We start from the raw sequence: 21335 nt of genomic DNA, 5'->3' as shown, positions 1-21335 counted from the left end.
GTCTCTAAAACTGAATTTGCTACATAAGGAGGAAAGTTTTTGTTCAACCAACTACAGTAAAAAATGGCCTCTCATGGAAAAATAAAAAATTAAAACTATGGTCCTTTGTTTGGCACCTCAAAGCTAGAATTTACAAAAAAAAATGTATTATTATTATTATTATTATTATTATTATTATTATTATGTGCGGATGCACTACGGATGTCCAGACGTCCAAAAATGTGTCCACTCCAGTGCCAAGTCTTTTGTCATTGTCATTTGAATTTGAAGACCCACAGAATATTGAGTTTTATGACTACATAAACATTAAATACAGCGTTAGAAACATTAGACTCTCTTCTTTCATCAGAAAAAAAATCATTCATCAATTATATGGAGTTATATGAGCTTGAAATGACGGTGGCTGTCCAAAATAAAATGCAATTCATACATATTGGTTTATAGAGCGCTTTAACAACAGCTGAAGCTGTAACAAACCACCAACACAGACAAAAGGCAAATGCTGCCCCCTTGTGGAAGTAAAAAAAAAAAAACATTGCCAGAGGTCTGACCAGCGCTTTTTCAGCATCCCCTGCAAGAAAAAACAAAACCCAAACAAATTCGGGAATGGCGCTCCATGTCACACTTTCCAATTACCGAATACATTTGTGAATGGCAGTGAATGAGTTAATGGAAGAAAGTAAACTTAAAAAGCCTGATAAAAAGGTGGAGGGAAGGAGGGGGGGGGGGCATAATCAGTCTTTCAGCACAACTTTATCTCCCCCTCCTTACACACCACTTCCTTTTAAGACCCCAGCGAAAAAAGGGTCAATAACAGCATTCCTACTTTGATATTAAAGGTTCTTTGGTAACTCAGTGCCTGAACAAAAGCTTCTTCATCTGGCCTGAGGACCCCCCCCCCCAACACTACCACACACACTCTCTACCCCAACTTCTCTAATAAAAGTAGCAACCATTGATGTCTATTTTAAATACTGTATATGAAGAAAGTGAATTTAGAGGCCCATCTCACCTGCTCACGATGCCGGTGTGATCTCTGTAGACGCAGGCTGGATCTCCTTCACCGCCTCTTCGATCACCTCCATCACCTGCGCCATCACTTCGGCGCACTTTGACGGCGTTCTTTCCTCCGCCAGGAGGTCTTCCAACTGCTCGCTCTCTGGTCGGTTTCCTTTGCCGTCCAAGGGGCCGTTGCGACTGAATTCCTCCACCAGCTCCTCTTTAATTGACTCTTCCTCAACCATCTGCGCAGTCTGCAGGACCACTTGGATGGGCATGTGGATCTCCTTCTCTTCATGTTGTGGTTTCTCTTCCTCCATCTCCTCTTTCACAACCTGCAGTTTGTCATCCGTCTGACTCTGGCCGATAATATCCACGACTTCTTCCACAATGACAAATTCTTCACTTGCAATGACTTCCACGGCTTTCTTCAAACCTTCGGATTTCTCGTCTCCCGCTGATCCCATCTCCGCCACCTCGATGGGATCAGTTATGCATTCCGTGGCAACGAAAAGAGGCTTTTTTGCTATTTTTTCTTTGATGACAGGGATGGGAGTGACTGTGATAAAGGGGCTCTCTGCTGAGATCTCGATCTCCTTTTCTGTGGTCATCACTGCCTGGGCCGGGGTTGCGTTGTGTGTTGTGGGGGTCTCAGGGGTTTTGGGCTGCTCTAAAACTTTATCTACCACATCCTGTACGATTGAGTGGGCAATGATTATGCTCTGGGCTTCATTATCAATACTGGTTTGGATGGCATCCTCCGGCTCAGACACGTTGGAGGTTGTTACTTGGTCCACACAGGGCGAGCTGACGAGGACAACGGATTGTGTGATGACGCAAACCTGCTCACTCGGCGCTGCGATTTCACAGGTCAGTTCTTCTTCGCTCTTGGTTTTCACACTGGGTTCGGTGACTTCTCCGTTCTGTAAGAACACTGGGACCTCCACCGTTGGTGTAATGGAATCAATCGGAGTATCATTTGCCACATCGGCGGCGGTCTCTGCAACTTGGGGCACCAGCAAGGTGTTGACGATTCCGATGCCGGCGGGTTCAGGTTCTCGGGTCTCCTCAGCAGTTTGGACGTCTAAATCTTTAGTGTGTGAATTTTCAGTGGGCTCTATCTCAACGTTGCTCACTTGTTGAACTTGGGCACTCAACAGGGCATCTTCTGACACCATGGCTTCCTCCACTTTTAATGACTGGTCTTCTACTAAGACCTCGGTGCTCAGAGCGTCGGTGATCACAGAAACGCATTCCGTGAGCATAGCCGCAGGTTTCTCCAGAGCGATCTTGGCAATCTCCTTGGTCCCCAGGCCGGTGCAGATAGCCATGGCCTCCGAATGGGCGTGTGGCTCCAGTAGGCGGAGAGATTTAGAATCAGCATGCTGCAAAGGCGCTTCGCATTCTTCTGAAGCAATCGTAACCGGTGCGTCTTCGCAGATGACAGACGTCATGGGTGGAACTTCACTGAGTTCGGCTTTAATGGCCGCCACACACTCCGTGGCATTCTCATCCGTCGGTGCCTTGGAATCACTGGTGGCGGTTTCTGGAGGAGGAGCTTGAGAAATTTCAGCGACAGATAATTTCTGTCCTGATGGTTTTGGGGGCAGATCAGCGTCGTTTTCGGGGTCGTCCTCCGTATTGTCCGTGTCGACAGATTTGGGCGTGGCGATATTCTCGGCTTCTTCGGTGATGTCACTCAACTGCTCGTGCAGGTCATCGCCCCGCTCCACCGTGGCTGCGATCCAAGAAGGTGATCTCTCTTCTGTGGACGTTGGTGCTTCGCTAGCGGTTTGTTCCGCCGATTGATCCAGGACAACCTCGTTTTGTGTGTCGTACTCTGATAGAGGAACCACAGCCGGGGTGTCGGAGTCCTCCTCGTTCTCGGTGGACGCTTGCTTTTCAGTTTTTTTCTTCCTGAGACCAGGGAAGAACTTTCTCAGGGAGAAATACGACTCATCTTTGGGTGCTTCGCCTTCTGGCTGTTCCTGTTCTGCGCTTTCCTCTGTCTTCTCTTCAGGTTTGGACTTAGTTTTTGGCATAACCATGCGTTTGAGAGTGTCCCAGGTGGACTCCCTCTCAGGGGATGAAGCACCTTCATCTTCTCCTTCAACGCTTTGAGAGTTCACCAGGGCTGACTCAGTCTTGTCCTCTGGTTTTACATCTTCGGCAGCTGACGCAGGATTGTCCTCTTCAATCTTGGTTTCCTCATCGTCTGAATCTGAAGTCTTCCGGGTCCTCTTTTTAGGTCCGCCCATACACATCAAGGCTTCCCAGGAGACAGAAGTGTCCATTTTCTTTTTGGGCTCCTCTGTGCTGCTGACCAGTTTCTCTTCGGTGTTTTCGGTTTTACTCTCGTCCTCAAAGGGTTTGTCCTCTTTAGCTTCCTCCTCTACATCCTTATCTGCTAAGGGAGCGCTTTCAGAAGAAGACAAGGTGGCCGACTTTGCTGCTTTCTCACTTGTGACCTCATCATCGCTCTCCGAAGGTCTTTTCACCCGCTTCTTGGGTGTCACTAGTTTCTTGAAGGAAGACCAGGTGACGATTCCTTCCTTTTTCTTCTCTCCATCAGAGACAACTTCCCCATCGGCTTCCGGTGCGGAATCGGACTGGGTCACCTCTGCTTCAACGGCGTGCTCTCCTGATTTTTCTGGGGATGATGGTCCACTCTCAGATTTTGCCGCTTCCGTGGACTCGATAGAAGATTGAAGTTCGGCTGCTTGCTCCCCAGACTCTGTCAGTTTCACCTCAGTATCCTTCTTGCTTTTCTTGCTCTTAGAGGAGAGTTTCTTTAAGCCAGCGCCAGTGAAAAGCTTTTTGAGGGGACTACCTTGGGGCTTTACCTTCTCTTGTGAAGCTACGAGTTCGGAGTCGGAAGTTACCTCAGCTGGAGCTTTGTCTTCTTCTGCTTTTTCCTCTTCTGGCTTTTTCTCATCAGAAGCAGCAGTGGGGGTGTCAGTGATGAGCTCAGATTCCAAGCTTGGCTCAGCTTTATCCTCTTGAGGTGCTGCCGGGGTCTCCTCTTTGGCTTTTTCTTTCTCCTCAGTTATCTCTCCATCCTCCTTGGTTTCTTGTGCTGCCTCTGGCTTAAGGTGTGCCTCCTCAACCACTTCCTCGCCAACTGCCTCCTTGTCGTCGTCCCCTTTTGTTTTCTTAATGCTGGATTTCTTTCGCAGGTTAGAGAAGAGGCCTGAACTAAAAAGCTTCCTGAAGGGGGACAACGCAGCCTCCTGGGGTGGTGGACTGGACTCACCCTCTTTCTCAGCTCCTACTTCTTTTACTGCTTCATCTGAGTTTTCAACAGTAGCATCAGCAGGACCCTCTGGGGTTTCAACCTTCTTGGAGTCTTCTGTGACCTCAGCCTCAGTGATGGGTGAGTCTTCCTGTTCAGCGTTGCCGTTTTCTCCAGCACTGGCAGACTCAACCTTGGCGGGTTCATTGCCTCCGTTGACCACGTCTCCTTCCTTGTCTTTCACCGTCAACAGTTTCACTGGCTCTTTTTCCTCGCTTTTGTCCTTTTTCAAGGTGAATTTAAAGCCCACAAAGCGGAAGATCTTCTTGAAGCCCACTTCGCCCGTCTCGTCGGGCTTCTCCTCGGCTGCCTTTTCCTCAACGGGAGCTATTTCATTGCTCTCGGGAGATTCCTTCTCCACTTTTTCGCCATTCACCTGAGGAGCCTGTTCGTCTGCGATTGTGTCCATGGTCTCTGAGGTGTCCTCCTTCTGAGCCACAGAGACACCATCAGGCTGGCCAACTGAAATTAGGAGGAAGACAAAAATTGCAGTTCGTTAAACTGATCAATAATACATTTCAGATGAATCATTCATTTATTTAGGACTCATTTTGCTTTACCACTCCAAGCTTTCAAAACAGTCACCTGAAACTCTTGGAAACCGAAATGTCTAATTAATAGGTATCACATTACCCAATTACATTCATTCACACCACTCTTACAGAAACACAGTGGGGACCCGACATGTTCTTTTTCATTAACAAGTAAAGCAGCTCAAATTTCAATTGAAACTGCAATTCCAAACAAACCAAACGCGGGTGGAAAAGCAGGCAAACTCCAAGCTACTCTTCTGTGGTGTTATTTAAACGAAAAAAAGTGGTCTTGTCCCACACAGATGCACGCACACACCAAAAAATGTAGAAATGTGCCCACAATCTAAATTAAAGCCTCACAGAATTCTTCGGATACTTGAACAACAATGCACTTGAAGGTTTTCAGGGAATGAAGAAAAAAAACTTTGTTTGGTAACTTTTTCTTCAAAAGATGCCAGCAATGAATGCGTGCCAATGTGATTCTACGTTGTCCTAAAAAGAGTCTTGCTTGGCTCAGCTCAGCTAAATTGTATTTTACATTTCCAAAACCAAACAATGAAGAGAGAGGGCTTAGACCCACCCTTTTTTGAATTAAGTCCCCTTGACCCACATTCCAGCGCAGCGGAATGGATGGGGACTCGCCTCCTTCAAGGCACAACACAATAGCCCATCTAACCCTTGCTGTGGCCTGTGAAAACAAGGGGAAAGGGGGTGGGGGTGGCAGTGGCCATTGTGGAGGTATTGGTCACAAGATTCAACGTATTTACAAAATAAAGTGACGCCCAGGCGGCGTTGTGCCATCGGCATGGACTCTCGAATGGGTGTTGTTTCAAAATGTGTTCATTGGCAAACACAACTTTGCCGCCTCCCTTTAAGTGAAGTTGTAAAATCCAGGTCAGGCTTTGCCGGATGAGGCCATGTGTATCTACACGGATCATAAAACTAGGAACCATGTGGATTTAACACACTGCTGGCATCTCGCCAGTCTTTTGGAACTCAGTTTTTTGTTTTTGTTTTACAGGCACACATACAACACCCTTGGACTGATTTGATTTAGGGTAAGTGTGTGTTTGTGTGTGAGTGGGGAACTGGGTGTGCTTTAAATAACGACTGAACCACAAAGAAGGCTTGTGGGGTGAGGCTGCAGGGGGTTGAGAAGGTGGATGGACGGATTCTTTTTCTTTTGCGGCAGGCAGGTGGCGAGTGGTGATTAGCCTGAAGCTCAACCCCTCAACCCCAAATTTATTTCATTTTGTGATAAAACAAACTGGGATATCGTGGTTGCACACCTTGGGAAAAAACAGTCACAATAGCACTGGAGCTCTCAAATTAAAGTGCTTGTAACTCTACTCCACTGCTGATGAGATAACGGAGGGAAGCTGACACTTGTTTACCAACTTCACACCAAATGTATGCAAATCCTTATTCAGGGTGACTCGTCTGGTTCGGCGGCAACTAGACAAACAAAAGAAGTCAGTTAAACAGAAAAAACGAGGCCAACCCGACCCCCCACCCTCAATCTAAGGTGTGGTCAGAGTGTCTCCAAGGCGCCACTTTGGGTGGAGGGGTTCTCATCTCATCCACAGTAATAAATAAAAAACTGCATTTTTTAGGGCACTTATCACTCACAATTGTGACAGAGCTGAGAAAGAATCAGGCATGGGATTAAATTTTGCGACCCTCTTTTAAACCCCCCTCTTCTGTGGCTCCACGCCCTCCTGGGTTTTGTGGTTTTGGACAAACAACCCCAGTGGGAATTATAATCCCACTCTAATCTAATGAAATGCTTCACATGACAAAAAAATGAATGGCAGCTGGCCAGAAGTGTAACAAGAGTTAAAAAAAAGATTGGGGGCACAAAACCTCTGCTCATCATTCGTATTGATAAAAGGCAACTGTTGCTCGTCATTGGTATTATAAAGACAGATGTTACTATGTGAGTAAAGAGCCACTAAGGGTCACTTGGACTAGGATTGAATTTATGATACACCATTGCACATTAAATTACCCCCGCCCTCCAAAATAAAAATACATACTGTAGCATTGTTGTTTGAATTATTTTTGTGTTCAAATGACTGGCCTCTTGCGGAAGAACTACACTACAGTCATGCAACTATAAAGAGACACACGCTACTATGCAACCACACCCTCAGGACAACAATGCCCCTCAGCGTTACGCATTCCTGTAAAGATAAAGCATCACAATTTTGGACACGTTTGACTTTGATATAAATAAATATATATGTATGAATAAATACCACCGTATGATATAAATTGTGACCAAATTAAATCAATTGAGTTTACCTGTTAAAGTAATTGTTCCAAGCATTGGTATAAGTCCCTCCTGCGCAAAAAAAATCCTGTTTATGTAAATAAATAAAAAAGACCCAGAAAAATCTAATCAAAATGAAAATAAGTTACAATTATTAAAAAAATAAGTACAAAAAAAGAATGTATCTCAGTATCCCTTTCACTTGTTACACGGTCCGTCGTTGGAGTTGCTGTTCTGCAGCTGTGTAGCCCAGTGTGTGCTGAACGGGCCGCTTCGCACACATTTCAACAGACTGACACACATGTCACATTGGGACCACCCCTGCCTCCCTCTAACGTCACCCCCCTTTCTTCAGCTGTTCTGAATGACCCCCCCAACACCCCACCACCATCATCCTCCATCTTTGCATGCACCCTCCCTCCTATTGCACTTCCGTCCCTGCGTGACTGCAGCTCATCATCATGCACTCTTTCAAGGAAGTAACCCCCCCTTTATTTAAAAAAGTAAGAATACAACTATTGTATGTGATCAATCTGCATGGAAAACCCAACCCACCACCCCCACCGGCAAATCCGTCTGACACGCAGTGTCTCCTCTTCTGACCTTAATACCCATGCTGTCTCCCCAAAAGACATACTGGCATAGACTGACTGACAACAGTGGTCGAGCGTAACATTTCTCTTTCAGAACATCACCTTCCTGTATTCGCTAAGCCGCTTGTCTGAATGCTGACATTTTGAATGGTTTTAATGAATAACCACAAGTTTTCACTTGAGCCGTTTCATTTGGGCTTGCATTTTTTTTTTTTTTTTTGGTTTTTTAAAGGCGCGGAGATGAGAAAGGCACAAAGTCTGGGAAATGTGGTCAGAAGTGTAAGAATAATGTTCTAAAGCAGTGGTGTGAGAGTAAGTCACAAAAAGGTGAATTATTCGTAAGGCGCAACCTTCGAGTTATAAGCGAGATCCAAATTACAGTGGCTGAAAGCATGCAAGTCCCGATTAAATTCCATCTAAGTCGATTCAAGTTGTTATTTAGCTTTAACAAATCACAAGTCTGGGCGGCCCGGTGGTCCAGTGGTTAGCGCATTGACCTCGCAGTGCAAAAGTACTGCCTTCGAATTCAACTCTGGCCTCCCTGTGTGGTGTTTGCATGTTCTCCCTGTGCCTGTGTGGGGTTTCTCCGGGTCCTCTGGTTTCCTCCCACATTCCAAAAACGTGGCCCAAACACAGAAAAAAATGAAGACTGGAGTCTCAGAAATGTTAGCCTAGAAACTCCCTAGGGTCTTTACCTATATTGCATTTTTCTACCTCTGGTACAAAGCAAATGAAGGTCAGTCACAGCAAGATGGAATATAGTATAAGTGTGTGAATGACAGGGACCCAAATACAAGAATGAGGTTACAGGGACAAGACATACAGAAGGTGGAGGATTTTAAGTACAGAGCAATGGAGAGTGTGGAAGAGAGGAGAAGAAGCATGTCCAAGTAGGCTGGAACGGCTGGAGAAAAATGTCAGGTGTGATGGAAGAGTTTCAGCGAGGCTGAAAGGACCATTTATAAAACTGTGGCGAGACCAGCCATGATGTTTGGACTGGAGACAGTGCCACCGAAGAAAAGCGCTGAGCTGGAGGTAGCAGAAATGAAGATGCTAAGGTTTTCTTTGGGAGTGACCGGGGTTGGATAGGATCACGAATGAGTATATCAGAGGGACAACTCATATGAGAGGTTTTGGAGAGAAAGTCAGAGAGGCCAGACTGAGATGGTTTCGACATGTCCAGAGGAGAGAGAGTGACTATATCGGGAGAAGGATGCTGATCCTTGAACTGCCCGACTGGAGACTGAGAGGAAGAGCAATGAGGAGGTTTATAGATCTTGTGAGAGAGGACATGAAAGTAGCTATTACACTATTTCCACCTTCACCACAATGAGCAACTGGTCAAGAAGACTTTGACAACCTTGTAATGGCCGAAGAATGAACCCCCAACCACTCAACCACCAAGTCATGGCGCCTCCCTATAATTGCTGACTTCAGTCTGACTGGAGTGAAGTCGTGACTCAGCTTGCTTTTCATACCTCAACCCAATCAGGCTCGTTTACACAATGTTGGTATGTGAGTCTTCAAAAGGAAATGACAATGTCTCACTGGTCAAAAAAACGAGCTAAGAATGGTGTTGGCGGTAGGGGTCAGTGGTGGGGGTTCATGGTGGTAGCCGCCCCATGTAATTGATAATGAGCCCCTCAAATACATCTAATTCGTATGAGATGGGGTGGTCAGTCGAGATGGAATGCAGATAAAACCGCTGTGAGTCAACAGCGTTGCAGTCGTGATCTGTAATCTTGGTCATTGTTCCTGAAGGAATGTGTGGATTTCGTTTGTGGTAGTGATAACGGTCTATTTGAATTAAGTGCCGTCTGTGATACGTGTCTATGGCTACTATTCAAGTTGGATCGAATCCTTTTGAAGCGACTCAAGCAAAATGACACACCACTCGGGCTTTCAAACCATGCGGTGACACATCAAGTAAATACGCCAGCATTGTACAACGTGTAATGAGTCACCACGCAGAGGAATGTATCAAATAGTTGATAGTGGGAGTAACATAGCTTGACCCCCAAAACAACTCTCAACCCTTTCACACCGCCCCCGCTATATGACTAATAAATGTCGACACTTCCATACACTAAATGCACACTTCCATTTAATTGTCAATCACGCGCAATGCAGTGTTGGCAAAGTATTTTTTGTCTTTGATTCAATGTGCAGCAAATACTTGATTACATTTTCCAGTAATGGGATATTAGCCAGATTTGACAAAAGAAATTGGGAATAAGGCTTGTTTTCAGATCAATTGAATCTTTCCATGTCAGAATATTTATATTGCGGATATTTTGACATTTCGGTGAATCATTCATCATTGATAGTGGGAGTAAGTATATATATATATGCATTTTCAAACTTCTTCCATATACATATAAGGCACACCGGACTATAAGGCGCACTTTCAATGAATGAAAAAAGTTTTCCAAATATAATATAGAACTTTATAACTTTATAAAGGTTTTCTAAATACAGTATAAGGCACATCACATTATAAGGGGTTACAGTAGAGGCTGGGGTTATGCACTACTTCTACGATGGAAAATAGCTGCTGAGAGTATTTACGAGACCTGTTGTGGTTCAATATAACTTCACATATAAGGTGCACCTACATACAAAGCGGATGGTCATCTTTTGAAGAAAATTAAGGCTTTTGGGTGTGCCTTATAAACCGGAAAATACAGTAAGTGTCTAACAAAGACACCCATGCTGAACCATTTCCTGTAAAATTATCTCCTCTTTCAAATTAAGTATCAACATATGTGAGAAAAATCTCATAATATTTGATTAAAAAAACAATACAAAACAAAACAGTTTACATCCGATTTATACTCTAAACAACCCAAATAATGCGTCCAGAGAAGGAATGTTTGAGGAGGGGTCTTGAATGGTGGGCTGGGGCGAGGGTGCGAAGAGGAATGGTGGGAGTGTGGGAGGGGTTGTTTAGGGCAATTTGGGTGGAGGTGCTTTTTGTTGCACTGCAATGACGGGGCCATGACATCATCTCAGACTCAGAACAAGTCTCCAGTACCCCCCCTCCCCCCGGTTTGCGTGTGTCCAAGAATGTCGGGCAGGAAGTGCAATCATCTTTTCACATCACAATTCCGCTTCCCGTCGTGCAATTCCTTGGGTTCTGTTTGACTCTGGACAGGGTTACCACATCCCCGTACGTTTTGTTAATAGTTTGTGACGTTGTTTGGTTCGATAAAATCTGCACTGATCTTGCGCCATCACACTTTGTCCATTGTTGGACTGTCTGTGTAGATTTGTGCGCCTTTAAGAGGCGGACCCAGGTGGTGATTCCGGCTATTATGGTTTTATAAATCATCTATCCTGCTTAATGTGACGTAAATAAGACTCAGGTTCCCTCATGGAGTATATATTTAGACAGTCTTGCCATCTGTTGCTTGAACTTTTTCACCGCATTCCAGGGAATTGTTCCTAGGCATATGTCGTCTTCTACAATAGGATTTTTTGTTTTAAGTGGGTGGAAAAGACACAGTGAAGACCATAGAGGTGTCTAAAGTTTTTTTTAAACTCATTCCCTGCCAGACAATGTGCAAAAATGTGTCCACTCCAGCGCCGGGGTTTTTGTCATGGTCACTTGAGTACCAGGACCCACAGAATATTGAGTTTAAGGACTACATAAACATTCAATACAGTGTTAGAAATCTTAGACTATCTTCTTTCATCAGAAAAAAAGAGTTAATTCCTAAGTTATATGGGTCTGGAGTTATCTGACCTTGAAAGGGGCGGCTGTACAAAATACAGCAAAGTCTCGTTATATCGATATTCTCGGGAGTCGGAAAAAATATCGATATAACCGGACTATCGATATATCTGATCCTGTGGCATGTAAATTTTCTCCTTGCGTTCATAGAAATAGTATCGTAATAAGCAGTGCTATCGATATAACCGATATCGATATAACGAGACTTTACTGTACAATACAATACATACATATTGTTTTTTATAGCGCGTTAACAACAGCTGAACAACTGAAACAAAGCGCTAACATGGACAAAAGGCAAATACTGCCCCCTCGTGGAAGTGAAAAAAAAAACACGCCAGAGGTCTGACCAGAGCTTTATTGGCACCCTTCCGGAAGAAAACCCAAAACCCGAACAAATTCAGGAATGGCGCTCTACGTCACACTTTTCAATTCCCAAATACGTTCGAGAATAGTAGCGAATGAGTTAACTTTGATAAAATGTTTTGTTGCACTTTGTCAGGTAAATTTTCTTGCCAGCATTTTAAAGCAGATAGCTTATGCTAATATTTCTGATACACAAGCAAACATTTTAAGGGTTCATTGAAACGTCTTTCTCTTTCTTTCTCCTTTGACTTAGATTGACATTCAAACATGGTTTTGCCCAATTTTGTTTCATCGGACAACCCTCCTTTATACCTTCAAGCACAAAAGCTGTTTAACCCCGAATATGTTCTGGGTTAGTGTGGGTTAACGTGAGCTGCTACACCAGCACTATTTCACGACTTAATCTCATTCTATAACTTTGTCACAGTCTAACTTTGTACTTTAGTTCCCATTAGGACTTGACTGATCTTAACATGCCGTAACTCGAGTGCCTCCAATAAGTATAGAAATGCTGACCAAATTTCCATCAATGCAGATTCACAGTGAAGCAGATGAGACGATGGCATTGTGGATGGTGGGAGAGCGAGGCGAGGGTCTACTATAGAAGAAGAAGGAGGGGTGGGCCACATTCCTGCTCCATTCTCTCGAGCCTCCTTGCGCCTGGGGGAGGTTAGGGGTTGAGGCGGTGGAGATTAGGTTTCCCTGATGCCGGGAAAGATGAGAGGGTAGACCCCGCAGATACGGGCGAGCCCTGGGGAGATCCAGGACTTTTGTACCCCGATTGTGCAAAATACACATTTGAAATGTCATTTGAAATGCTTGTTCCATGAAATTGAATTTGTTTGTTCCCCTAAGTTAATTTTGTTCTTGGCTTTGAATTCTGCGGGCCTGCACAACTTTCAGGTCCATGTCTGTTATAGTTTGTGTCCAATCACATTTCAGTCTCTATTTGCTAGCAAGCTGGTTCAATGACATCAACCTGTTTCCCTCTCTGGATTGGTTGGTCAATTTTTAAAATTTAGTTTCGTTTTTATCATGTTATTAGATCACCATTGATGTGTAAAATGCTCCAGATGACAATTACACATTTCATATTTGAGGGTGCAAGGCCTTCTCTGCTGGCCTAAAAATACCTGAATCACAGACTAATGTGAATTATATTTTGTCCATGAATTCTTATTAAATAATTCCAAATTGTCTTTCCGCTTCCTTTCATTGCTTTTCCCCTGTTGTGCTGCTTCCAGATGTGTTTTCGTATTTAAGCATTGAACCAATCACATTTCAGGCATCATTTGTTATCAGGGTCAGCAATCTACCTGAATGCCTTCACAATCAGTTCTGCAGGCCCTGGAGCATAAAAATCAATAGTGATTAAACTGTTGCTTTACCCAATCAGAGTTCGAGCTGGCAACCCAAGGCTTCCTCGAAGTTTTCACCAAATAAGATTTTTAGCAAACTATGATTGGCTAGTCACTAGCCAATAATAGTATCACGAGCCGCTGGTGATAAGCGCATACTGGCCAGAGCTAGCACACTGTATCAGTAGCGAGCTGCATAACCCAATATATTATTGTGTTGATTTAAAAGCGGTTTTCTCAAACCATAATGGCTGAAGGAGGAGAGGAAATCGATTTGGTTGCAGATATACTGACATAGTAGATATACAGACATAGCACTACTGAAGGCCAAGGAGTGACATGCACGGCCCACCACTGCGTTATAATGTGTATTGATGGTTTCTCTTCGTCTCGACTGTGCTAACAGGCAAGAAGACAACATGGCCTCCTGTCTAATTATTTGGACAGCCAATGATAAACAACGGCTTCCTAATAGAGGTTTCACGTCTCATCTACTCCTGATGGGCATCCCTTGAGCACCCTCTTTGCAACGAATGACTAAATAAAACATGATGCAGAGACAATGATGGATCTCGTGGGACTGACGCGGTGGGTGGGACTGAAGAGCTTTTCAAGGGCCTCGCTCTGAAACCTTTTCCTCAGTGATCTTTCCGTCGTTCAACAGGAAGTCACAGTCCATACGGGCGAATAATTATAAAAACATTCAAACTGAGATTTGTTTGAGCGAAAGAGAAAGAAAGAAAGACGTAAATTGAAATGACCACTGTCAGTTGGAATGCGAAAGCAATACGGGGCAAGAACCGCGACTGGTTTGCGTTACAGTGACGTTACCGGTATTGGCGGACGCTGTGAGTGGTTTAATTGATGGGAGAGGCCACATACTTTGGGACAATGAACAAAACACTCTTGAGCCAAGTCTGAAGAAGTCTGTCTTGGAACTGATTCAGGGCCATATTACGTCTTTAGCCTACTTTCAATACTATGCTGATGAGACGAATTCTATCATCCAAGTTTCAACATGCAAACATTTTGACCCTTTCATGCACCCTGTAACCTGATAAAATGATGTCAACTGCAGAAACCGTAAAAGGGATTAAAAGTAAGCCTTGAAAGGGGATGTTTTGTGGAAATTTCACGTAAAACGTAAACTAGTATGTGTCAGTTGACTGTGTAATACCTGCCATCAAATGAATTTCAGCTTGCATTTCAACAGTTACGGACCGTCGCCCTGATAATTGATGTCTAGCAGTCCCGCAAATTGACTTAACTGTCGGCACATCGACCTTGTAAAAAAAAAAAATCACAGTAAGCAACCCCCCAACCATCCACTCCCCCAAACTAATCAACATCTGTCCAGTTGCGTAGCCTGCAAGCCATCAGGGAGGGATGCTCAACTCATTACATCAATGACGTCATTCTTTGGACTCACTCTATGCACATGAACGCATCAGGCTGCAGTTACTCTCTACCTTTGCCAAAACAGCATCTCACAGCCCTCAATCAAGAATGTGTCTTCTTTTGTTAAACATGATGGTCCATTTTGTCGATGAGTTTGTAAAATCTATAAAAATGTCAGCTCCATATTGAATGCTGCATTCCACAAATCTGGCATGGAGGAATTTTCAGAGTTACGACTTGAAAAAGTGAAATCGTACACAACTCAAGAAATACTGTATCACATCTACAAAAAGGTCTACTAGCTTGATGCTAACATATGAGCTGAAGTACCAATAAATGGACTTGATGGAAATTAGAAACACACCACAACAGCTTTCACAAGATAATGTGGTGTAAACTGTATTTTATTATTTTCAATGATACAACTAGTATGTTCCACGCAAGTATTGGCTTCAGAAATAAAGACAATTATCCACAACGTTAATCCGACTGTCCTTTCTCTCTTTCACTGATTCACTGCCAGACGTGCAAAAATGTGTCCACTCCAGTGCCAGGGTTTTTGTAATTGTCACTTGAATTCCAGGACCCCACAGAATATTGAGTTTTAGGACTACATGAACATTCAACACAGCGTTAGAAACCTTAGACTCTCTTCTTTCATCAGAAAAAATAGTTATTTCCTAAGTTATATGGGTCTGGAGTTATCTAAGCTTGAAATGGGCACAGATGTACAAAATACAATCCAACACATCCATCTTGATTAGTGTAGCGCTTTAACAACAGCTGAAGCTGGAACAAAGCAGTAACATGGAAAAAAAGGGAAATGCTGCCCCCTTGCGGAAGTCAAAAAACAATGGCAGAGGTCTGACCAGCGATTTATCGGTATCCAAGCATGATAAACCAAAACCCGAACAAATTCAGGAAGGGCGCTCTATGTCATATTTTCAATTCCTGAATAAATTCGTGAATGGCAGTGAATGAGTTAAGACTCAATTGACAGTTCAACAAAATCTTTTTCATCCGCGAGGAGCGTCATCACCTCATCCAATATGAAGCTGCATGCGCGTGAAAAAGAGCGTGTCCGATTACTCTGTCAATGAACAGCGCCGCTTAATAAAATAGCTTATTAAAGCGCTTATTTGAAAGCACGGTATGTGACATTTCTCCGCGTTTTAAGTCGTGTTAGGTTACCGCTTTCCCTTGGGCCACGGCGTATTATGAAGTACGCGGGCTTGCTTTGCACAGGGCCCGGGTCACGGCCTGTTAAATATTTAGGGAGGGTGTATACACGTCCCTGCGGCCCTCCCAGATAGCGCTTGACACAATAGCAACGGAAAAGATAATAAACATGTGCAGCTGCGGGGACGGAAAACCACAGGTTGAGGATGGAGGAGCGTAATCTTCAGAAATTGCACGCATTCATCATGACCTACATATTCCATATGTCTTTTTTATCCTTGTGCGACCTTTATTTTTTGCCTTTTCTAATCAAACAGGAAAAGTGTGGCTATTAAAAAGTTTCATTGGTCTATTCAAGAAAAATATACCATTCACACTATTAAAAGAGAATAACGTGTTTTTATAAATAAACAAACAAGTGTGTGGACAGTCCATCTTGCACTAATTTTGCACACAAAACTGCAAACACAAATAAACATGCACCCACCTTCTGTCAGCGTGTTGTCCTCCGAGTGTCCATTTAGACTAGTCAGGCTGGAGATTTGACCATTCTTTTGCAGGGGCTGAAAGAACAGGAAGACATATTTCTTCATTAAAAAAAGACTGACATTTTAAACCTATGGTGGAATTTGTCAACTTATCTTGGCAGGACACTAAAGCATGCGTAGGGAACTCTGGTTCAGTGACAGCCAAAGCAAACAACACAGGATATATATGTGCGTATACAGAGCTGCTCAATCCTCAACCAAAATCATTTTTCTGGACATGTGTGAGTATTTAAAGTGGATTCCATTTGTTGCGACCCCACCTGAAATATTTCATTCTAGATGCCTGGGAAACTTATTTACGACGTCCGAATGGAGACAAAACATCTTTGGAATGCTGCTCGATGGTAAAGGACTAGTAGAAAGTCCTTGACCTCACTGAGAAATCGCAGACATCTAAGGTAAACAGATGCAAATTTAAAATGCCATTGATTAAAACAAAAGATATTGCAAGACAGTGTCCAGAGTATCCCCTGTGGCTACAATAGATACGGATGGGTGTGCCACAAGGCTCTACACTAGCCCCACATACAATATTTTGACATTTTACTGTCACAGTGGCCAAGTTCAACCATGAAAAACAATCTCGGTTCCACATGACATCCCACTACATGACTTTAATTACTTTTTGTCCTATATACTGTAAATATTAAGTTACTTGGCATTTCGATTGCAAATTTAGATAAGATTAACAGGGCATCCTCCGTTTTCTGTAGGTCCCATGATACAAAGTTTCAAGATAACAAATGGCGCCCAGAAAACTATATATGGTGCCGTCATCACGTACCAGATGCCTTTTTTCCATGTCAGCACTTTGTTACAGCTTCAGGTGTTGTTAAAGTGCTATATAAACCATTATGTATGTATTGCATTGTATTTTGGACCGTCAACCTCATTTCAAGCTGAGATAACTCCAGACCCATATAATTTAGGAATTCATTATTTTTTCTGATGAAAGAATAGAGTGTAAAGGCACAGATGTCAAAGTCAAGGCCCGCGGGCCAAATCCGGCCCGCCACATCATTTTTTTTCGGCCCGCGAAAGCAAATCAAACTTGTTAAATTCCATGATGATTGCTAAAATCTTAGCCAAAATTTCATATTTTTGGATGTCAACCACAATAAAAGTCATTATTCTTGACTTCAGATTTGAAAATGAGTTATTTATTAATTTGCTGTGTGCTCTATATGTAATATTTGAAGGGATTTAAACATTCTAATGGGTTCCCCAAATTCATAACGGCCCTCGAGAGGAAATCATAACTACAATGTGGCCCGTGGCAAAAAATGACTTTGACACCCCTGGTCTAAGGCTTCTAACACTGTGTTAAATGTTTATGTAGGCCTAAAACTCAATATTCTGTGGATCCTGGAATTCAGGGGAAAATGACAAAAAAAACCCTGGCACTGGACTGGACACGTTTGCACATTTCTGGCAGTGAATTAGTTAATGCGGGTTGAGAGGCTGGAATAAACACAGCAGTGCATTCCTCAACCATTAAGTACTTTGGTTCTTGTGGCAAAATGACAAAAAAACGGACTTGAAAACTTGAAAAAGGCATCTCCATTGGATCGTGCTGATAAAAGCAGCAACAGGCTCTTTTTAATTATGAACACACTCATGTACAGCAAGTTAACAAGACACAGTCCAACTGAGGAAAATCAGAGTGCTTCCTCCTGGCAGCAAGCATCTCTGATTGACAGTTGCACAAAACTCAGGCCCGGGAGCGCAAAGGCAACCGTAGACTCCCCGCAGATGTGTTCATCGAGGTAATGGAACACTTGGCATACAAACTTTTCCGGGAAATACGTGGAAAATGACACCTGACAGGAGACACCTTGCTTGGGACAAATGGTAGCAAGAGGGGGAGAATGTTGAATAATGGGAATGCTTCATTTTACATTTGTGTGACAATGTGGCGACTGACAGTAAGTGATGTTAGTCGCCAGAATGTGACAAAGTTGGGGCGCTCGTAAATTAAAGTAGAAACTGTAAAATATACTGTATTTTCCGATGTATAAGGCGCACCCCTAATGAATGGTGTATTTTCAAACTTTTTCCATATATAAGGCGCACGGGAGTATAGGGCACACCTTCAATAAATAAAACACATTTTCCAAACATAATATATGAATATATAAAGGTTTTCTTAATACAAGTATAAGGCACACCACATGATAAGATGCAACAGTAGAGGCTGGGGTGACGCACTAATTCTTCTGCAGGGGAAATTGGAGTCGGTGGTTGCTGGCAGTAGTTGTGAGATCTGTCGTGGCTCGACATCACTTCATATATAAGACGCACCTGCATATAAGGCACAGGGTCATCTTTTGAAGAACATCAAGGCTTTTGGGTGCACCTTATACAACAGAAAATATGGTATTCTAGTTATGTTCCTGAATATATTTAATATAATTGACAACTTTGAAAATTCCCAGAATTTTGCAACCTATCCCCCTTCTGCAAATTTTGGTCCTTCCCAAGCCATCCGCACGTCTGCTCAGATCTTCCTATGTGATCTATCCTGGTGCGCCTTAGGACCTGCGGTGACTCCGTCATGCCCTAGCTCACCCCATGACTTTCATTCCCAGGATTCTTCACCCCCCATTTTCCAACATTCCAAAGAATGTCCAACACCTGACTCTGCTCACTTTGTCAGCACATCTCATCCAAATGGTTGCTCCTACGTCCCACACGTCCCCCTAAGGCGTCTATTTAAGGGAAAGATATGACCAAATACTTGACACTAAGCATATCTACACCAACAACATAGATTTTTTTTTCCGTCAAGGCCAAATGTTTTGTGTCATCCCCATCACATCGTAAAATACTGACAAGGTATTAAATCGCTTAAACGAGTACGTGTCTGACCTAAAAGTGAACCGAGCCAAAAACTCAATGCCGAATTCTCTTGTCAGGCAGAAAATGCAGCGGCTTGGCAGCCGGTTGTGCGCCCCCCTCATCTCAGTGGCCAACGTGGTTCGCCACAAAAACCAAAAGATAGACTTGACAGTTAACATCTGCTCTCAGGGGGAAGAAAACAAAACAGAGTGGCTCTGTTGTCGATTTGATACTTTTATTTTCTTGAAATATGACTCATGTGGGGGCTTAAAAATAGTCCAAAATTGCTTGCTCTAAGGGGTTAATTAACACTGTAGTTGAAATTGACTGATGAAAAAGACTGATTAAAAAAATGCTGCGTTATAATTTCAATCGTGTAATTCATTGCCAAAACGCATTGATTTTCTCCCTTTGTTATTGCTGACTATTATCCTTGCTGTCATTGCCTTTTTATCAAGCATCTTTATTAAGCTCATCGAATTGCTTGTTCTGTCGCTACAAGGGGACACAAGCCAGTGTCTTATTGTGCCGGTCCCAAGCCCGGATAAGTACAGAGGGTTGTGTCAGGAAGGGCATCCGATGTAAAAGCTTGGCCAAAACAAACATGCGAATCAAACCTCTGAAGATGGAGGACTGATTCGCTGTGGCGACCCCTGACGGGAAGAGCCGAAAGGAAAAGAAGAAAGAAGATGACTTATTTTGAAAAACGCACCACTTTTTGAGTTGTAATACTGAAACAGTGAAAAAAATCAGAATAGCACGGCTCTGTTTTTATAACAGAATATCCATGACACACTCCCATTGATGCCACCGAACTGAGCTGTGATCACCTCGGGACAACCATTTTCTTCTCTATCATCGTACTCTTTTCTTTCGCCGCTTCCATTTTGTCTGTCTTTGATTGAACCGGGCCTCATTCACTTCTTGGCTACAACCACGGAGACAACCGTCTGCCTCCGAAATCACTCCGCAACGACCGGCAGTAGAGATTTATATCCCCAAAGGCAAACAGAGAGGTGGGAGGGGACGCTAATGGAAAGCAAGAGGGCAGCGGTAAACCCTTTGGTCAAACAGTATGGGAAGAAAAAGGTTTTATATTTTGTGAATTAAGGAATGCTAATATGGGAGAGTCTTTGATATTTATATTTTCCAAATATATCAAATAAACAATACACACATTCTGTATTCTCGTCGAACATCAATAACAGCAAAGACAAAACACTTTCCCGCAACTTTAGCATGGTTAATGTGACCTTTCACACTGTTAAGATCAGCCTGCAAAAGACACAAAACAGTGTTGCGTCTTAGCTCGATTCTGCTCAGCCCTACAAGCAACCAATCTGTGATCAGAATCTATTAACGCTGACCTACATAAAAGGTAAAGATCTACGCCTGAGAAGACCCCTGAAGAGCACGTTTTACGCTTTCCACAAGTCATTAACCTTCAAATGCAGCTCAAAGAAACAACCGGTTATGGATTTTGTCGTATTAAAACGGCGATGCATATGTGGAACTGTCGCAGCTTGGAATTGAAGCGGATTTACGCGGGACAGAGGAAGCGAAAAATATCTCCCGTCAATGGATGCTGCAGATTCGTGTTTCTTTCAACATTTAGCTTGTAGCAGATGTGCACATTTCACAAAAACGTCCCATTGGTGAAAAGGACACTTTGATCCTCTCCTCTTTCATCTAGAATTGCTTCATACAACAAAGACGGTGCAGAAAGTGCTTAAGATTGAATCACTGTTTGTGTCTTTGTATTGTCATATTGTTATTGTGTTCTTTTGACTTCAAGATGGCACCGCGAGAGTGGCTGCCTTTACAGCAGTTCCTGTATTTTGTTTTTCTACTTCTTCCTTTCCTCTTTTTTCCATAACTTTGTTAATGTGCAATGTAAATGTTTCCACTGCGAGACTAATAAAGGCTAATCCAATCCAAAACCGGGACAAGTGGAATTAAAAGTATGAGGTCAAGATTTAAATTCAGTACTGTGAAGTTGGGCTTTGAAAAACAAAGGCTTTCAAACAAAACATAGATAATCAAGTTAGTATGACTTGCTAATAAAATTTGCGCTCTGAAATGCTTTTAGATGACAAATAAAACATCAAATACCCACTTAGTGTTTTTTTGGGGCTATCACGAGAACACTTGCAATTCAAAATTTGTCCTTTAGGAATGCTGACCCGTTCATGACATCACAATTCCTCCAACCTCCAATAGGACGTT

At 43.2% G+C, this 21335-nt stretch overlaps 1 protein-coding gene across 3 annotated transcripts in view; it reads right to left on the bottom strand.

Moving 5' to 3' along the window:
• Positions 1-21335, bottom strand: part of akap12b (A-kinase anchoring protein 12b) — a 32795-nt gene that overhangs the window by 1417 nt on the left and 10043 nt on the right. Inside the window, exons 2-3 of one of the 3 annotated variants that reach the window (XM_089021373.1) lie at positions 16211-16286; positions 1013-4753 (exon numbers count right to left, since the gene is read on the bottom strand). In XM_089021373.1, coding sequence (XP_088877499.1) covers positions 1017-4753; positions 16211-16286 — 3813 coding nt within the window. In that variant the 3' untranslated portion in view covers positions 1013-1016. Of the gene's footprint in view, positions 1-1012; positions 4754-5404; positions 5513-7128; positions 7374-16210; positions 16287-21335 lie in introns of those variants that run through there. The other 2 variants (XM_089021374.1, XM_089021375.1) reach the window with 2 other exon arrangements.

The sequence above is a fragment of the Hippocampus bargibanti genome, linkage group LG19 (genome assembly GCF_051943395.1).
Source record: "Hippocampus bargibanti isolate YZ-2025 linkage group LG19, ASM5194339v1, whole genome shotgun sequence".
NCBI classification, from domain to species: domain Eukaryota; kingdom Metazoa; phylum Chordata; class Actinopteri; order Syngnathiformes; family Syngnathidae; genus Hippocampus; species Hippocampus bargibanti.
Note: the sequence above shows the minus strand (reverse complement) of the source record. Positions and strands in the feature narration are given on the sequence as shown.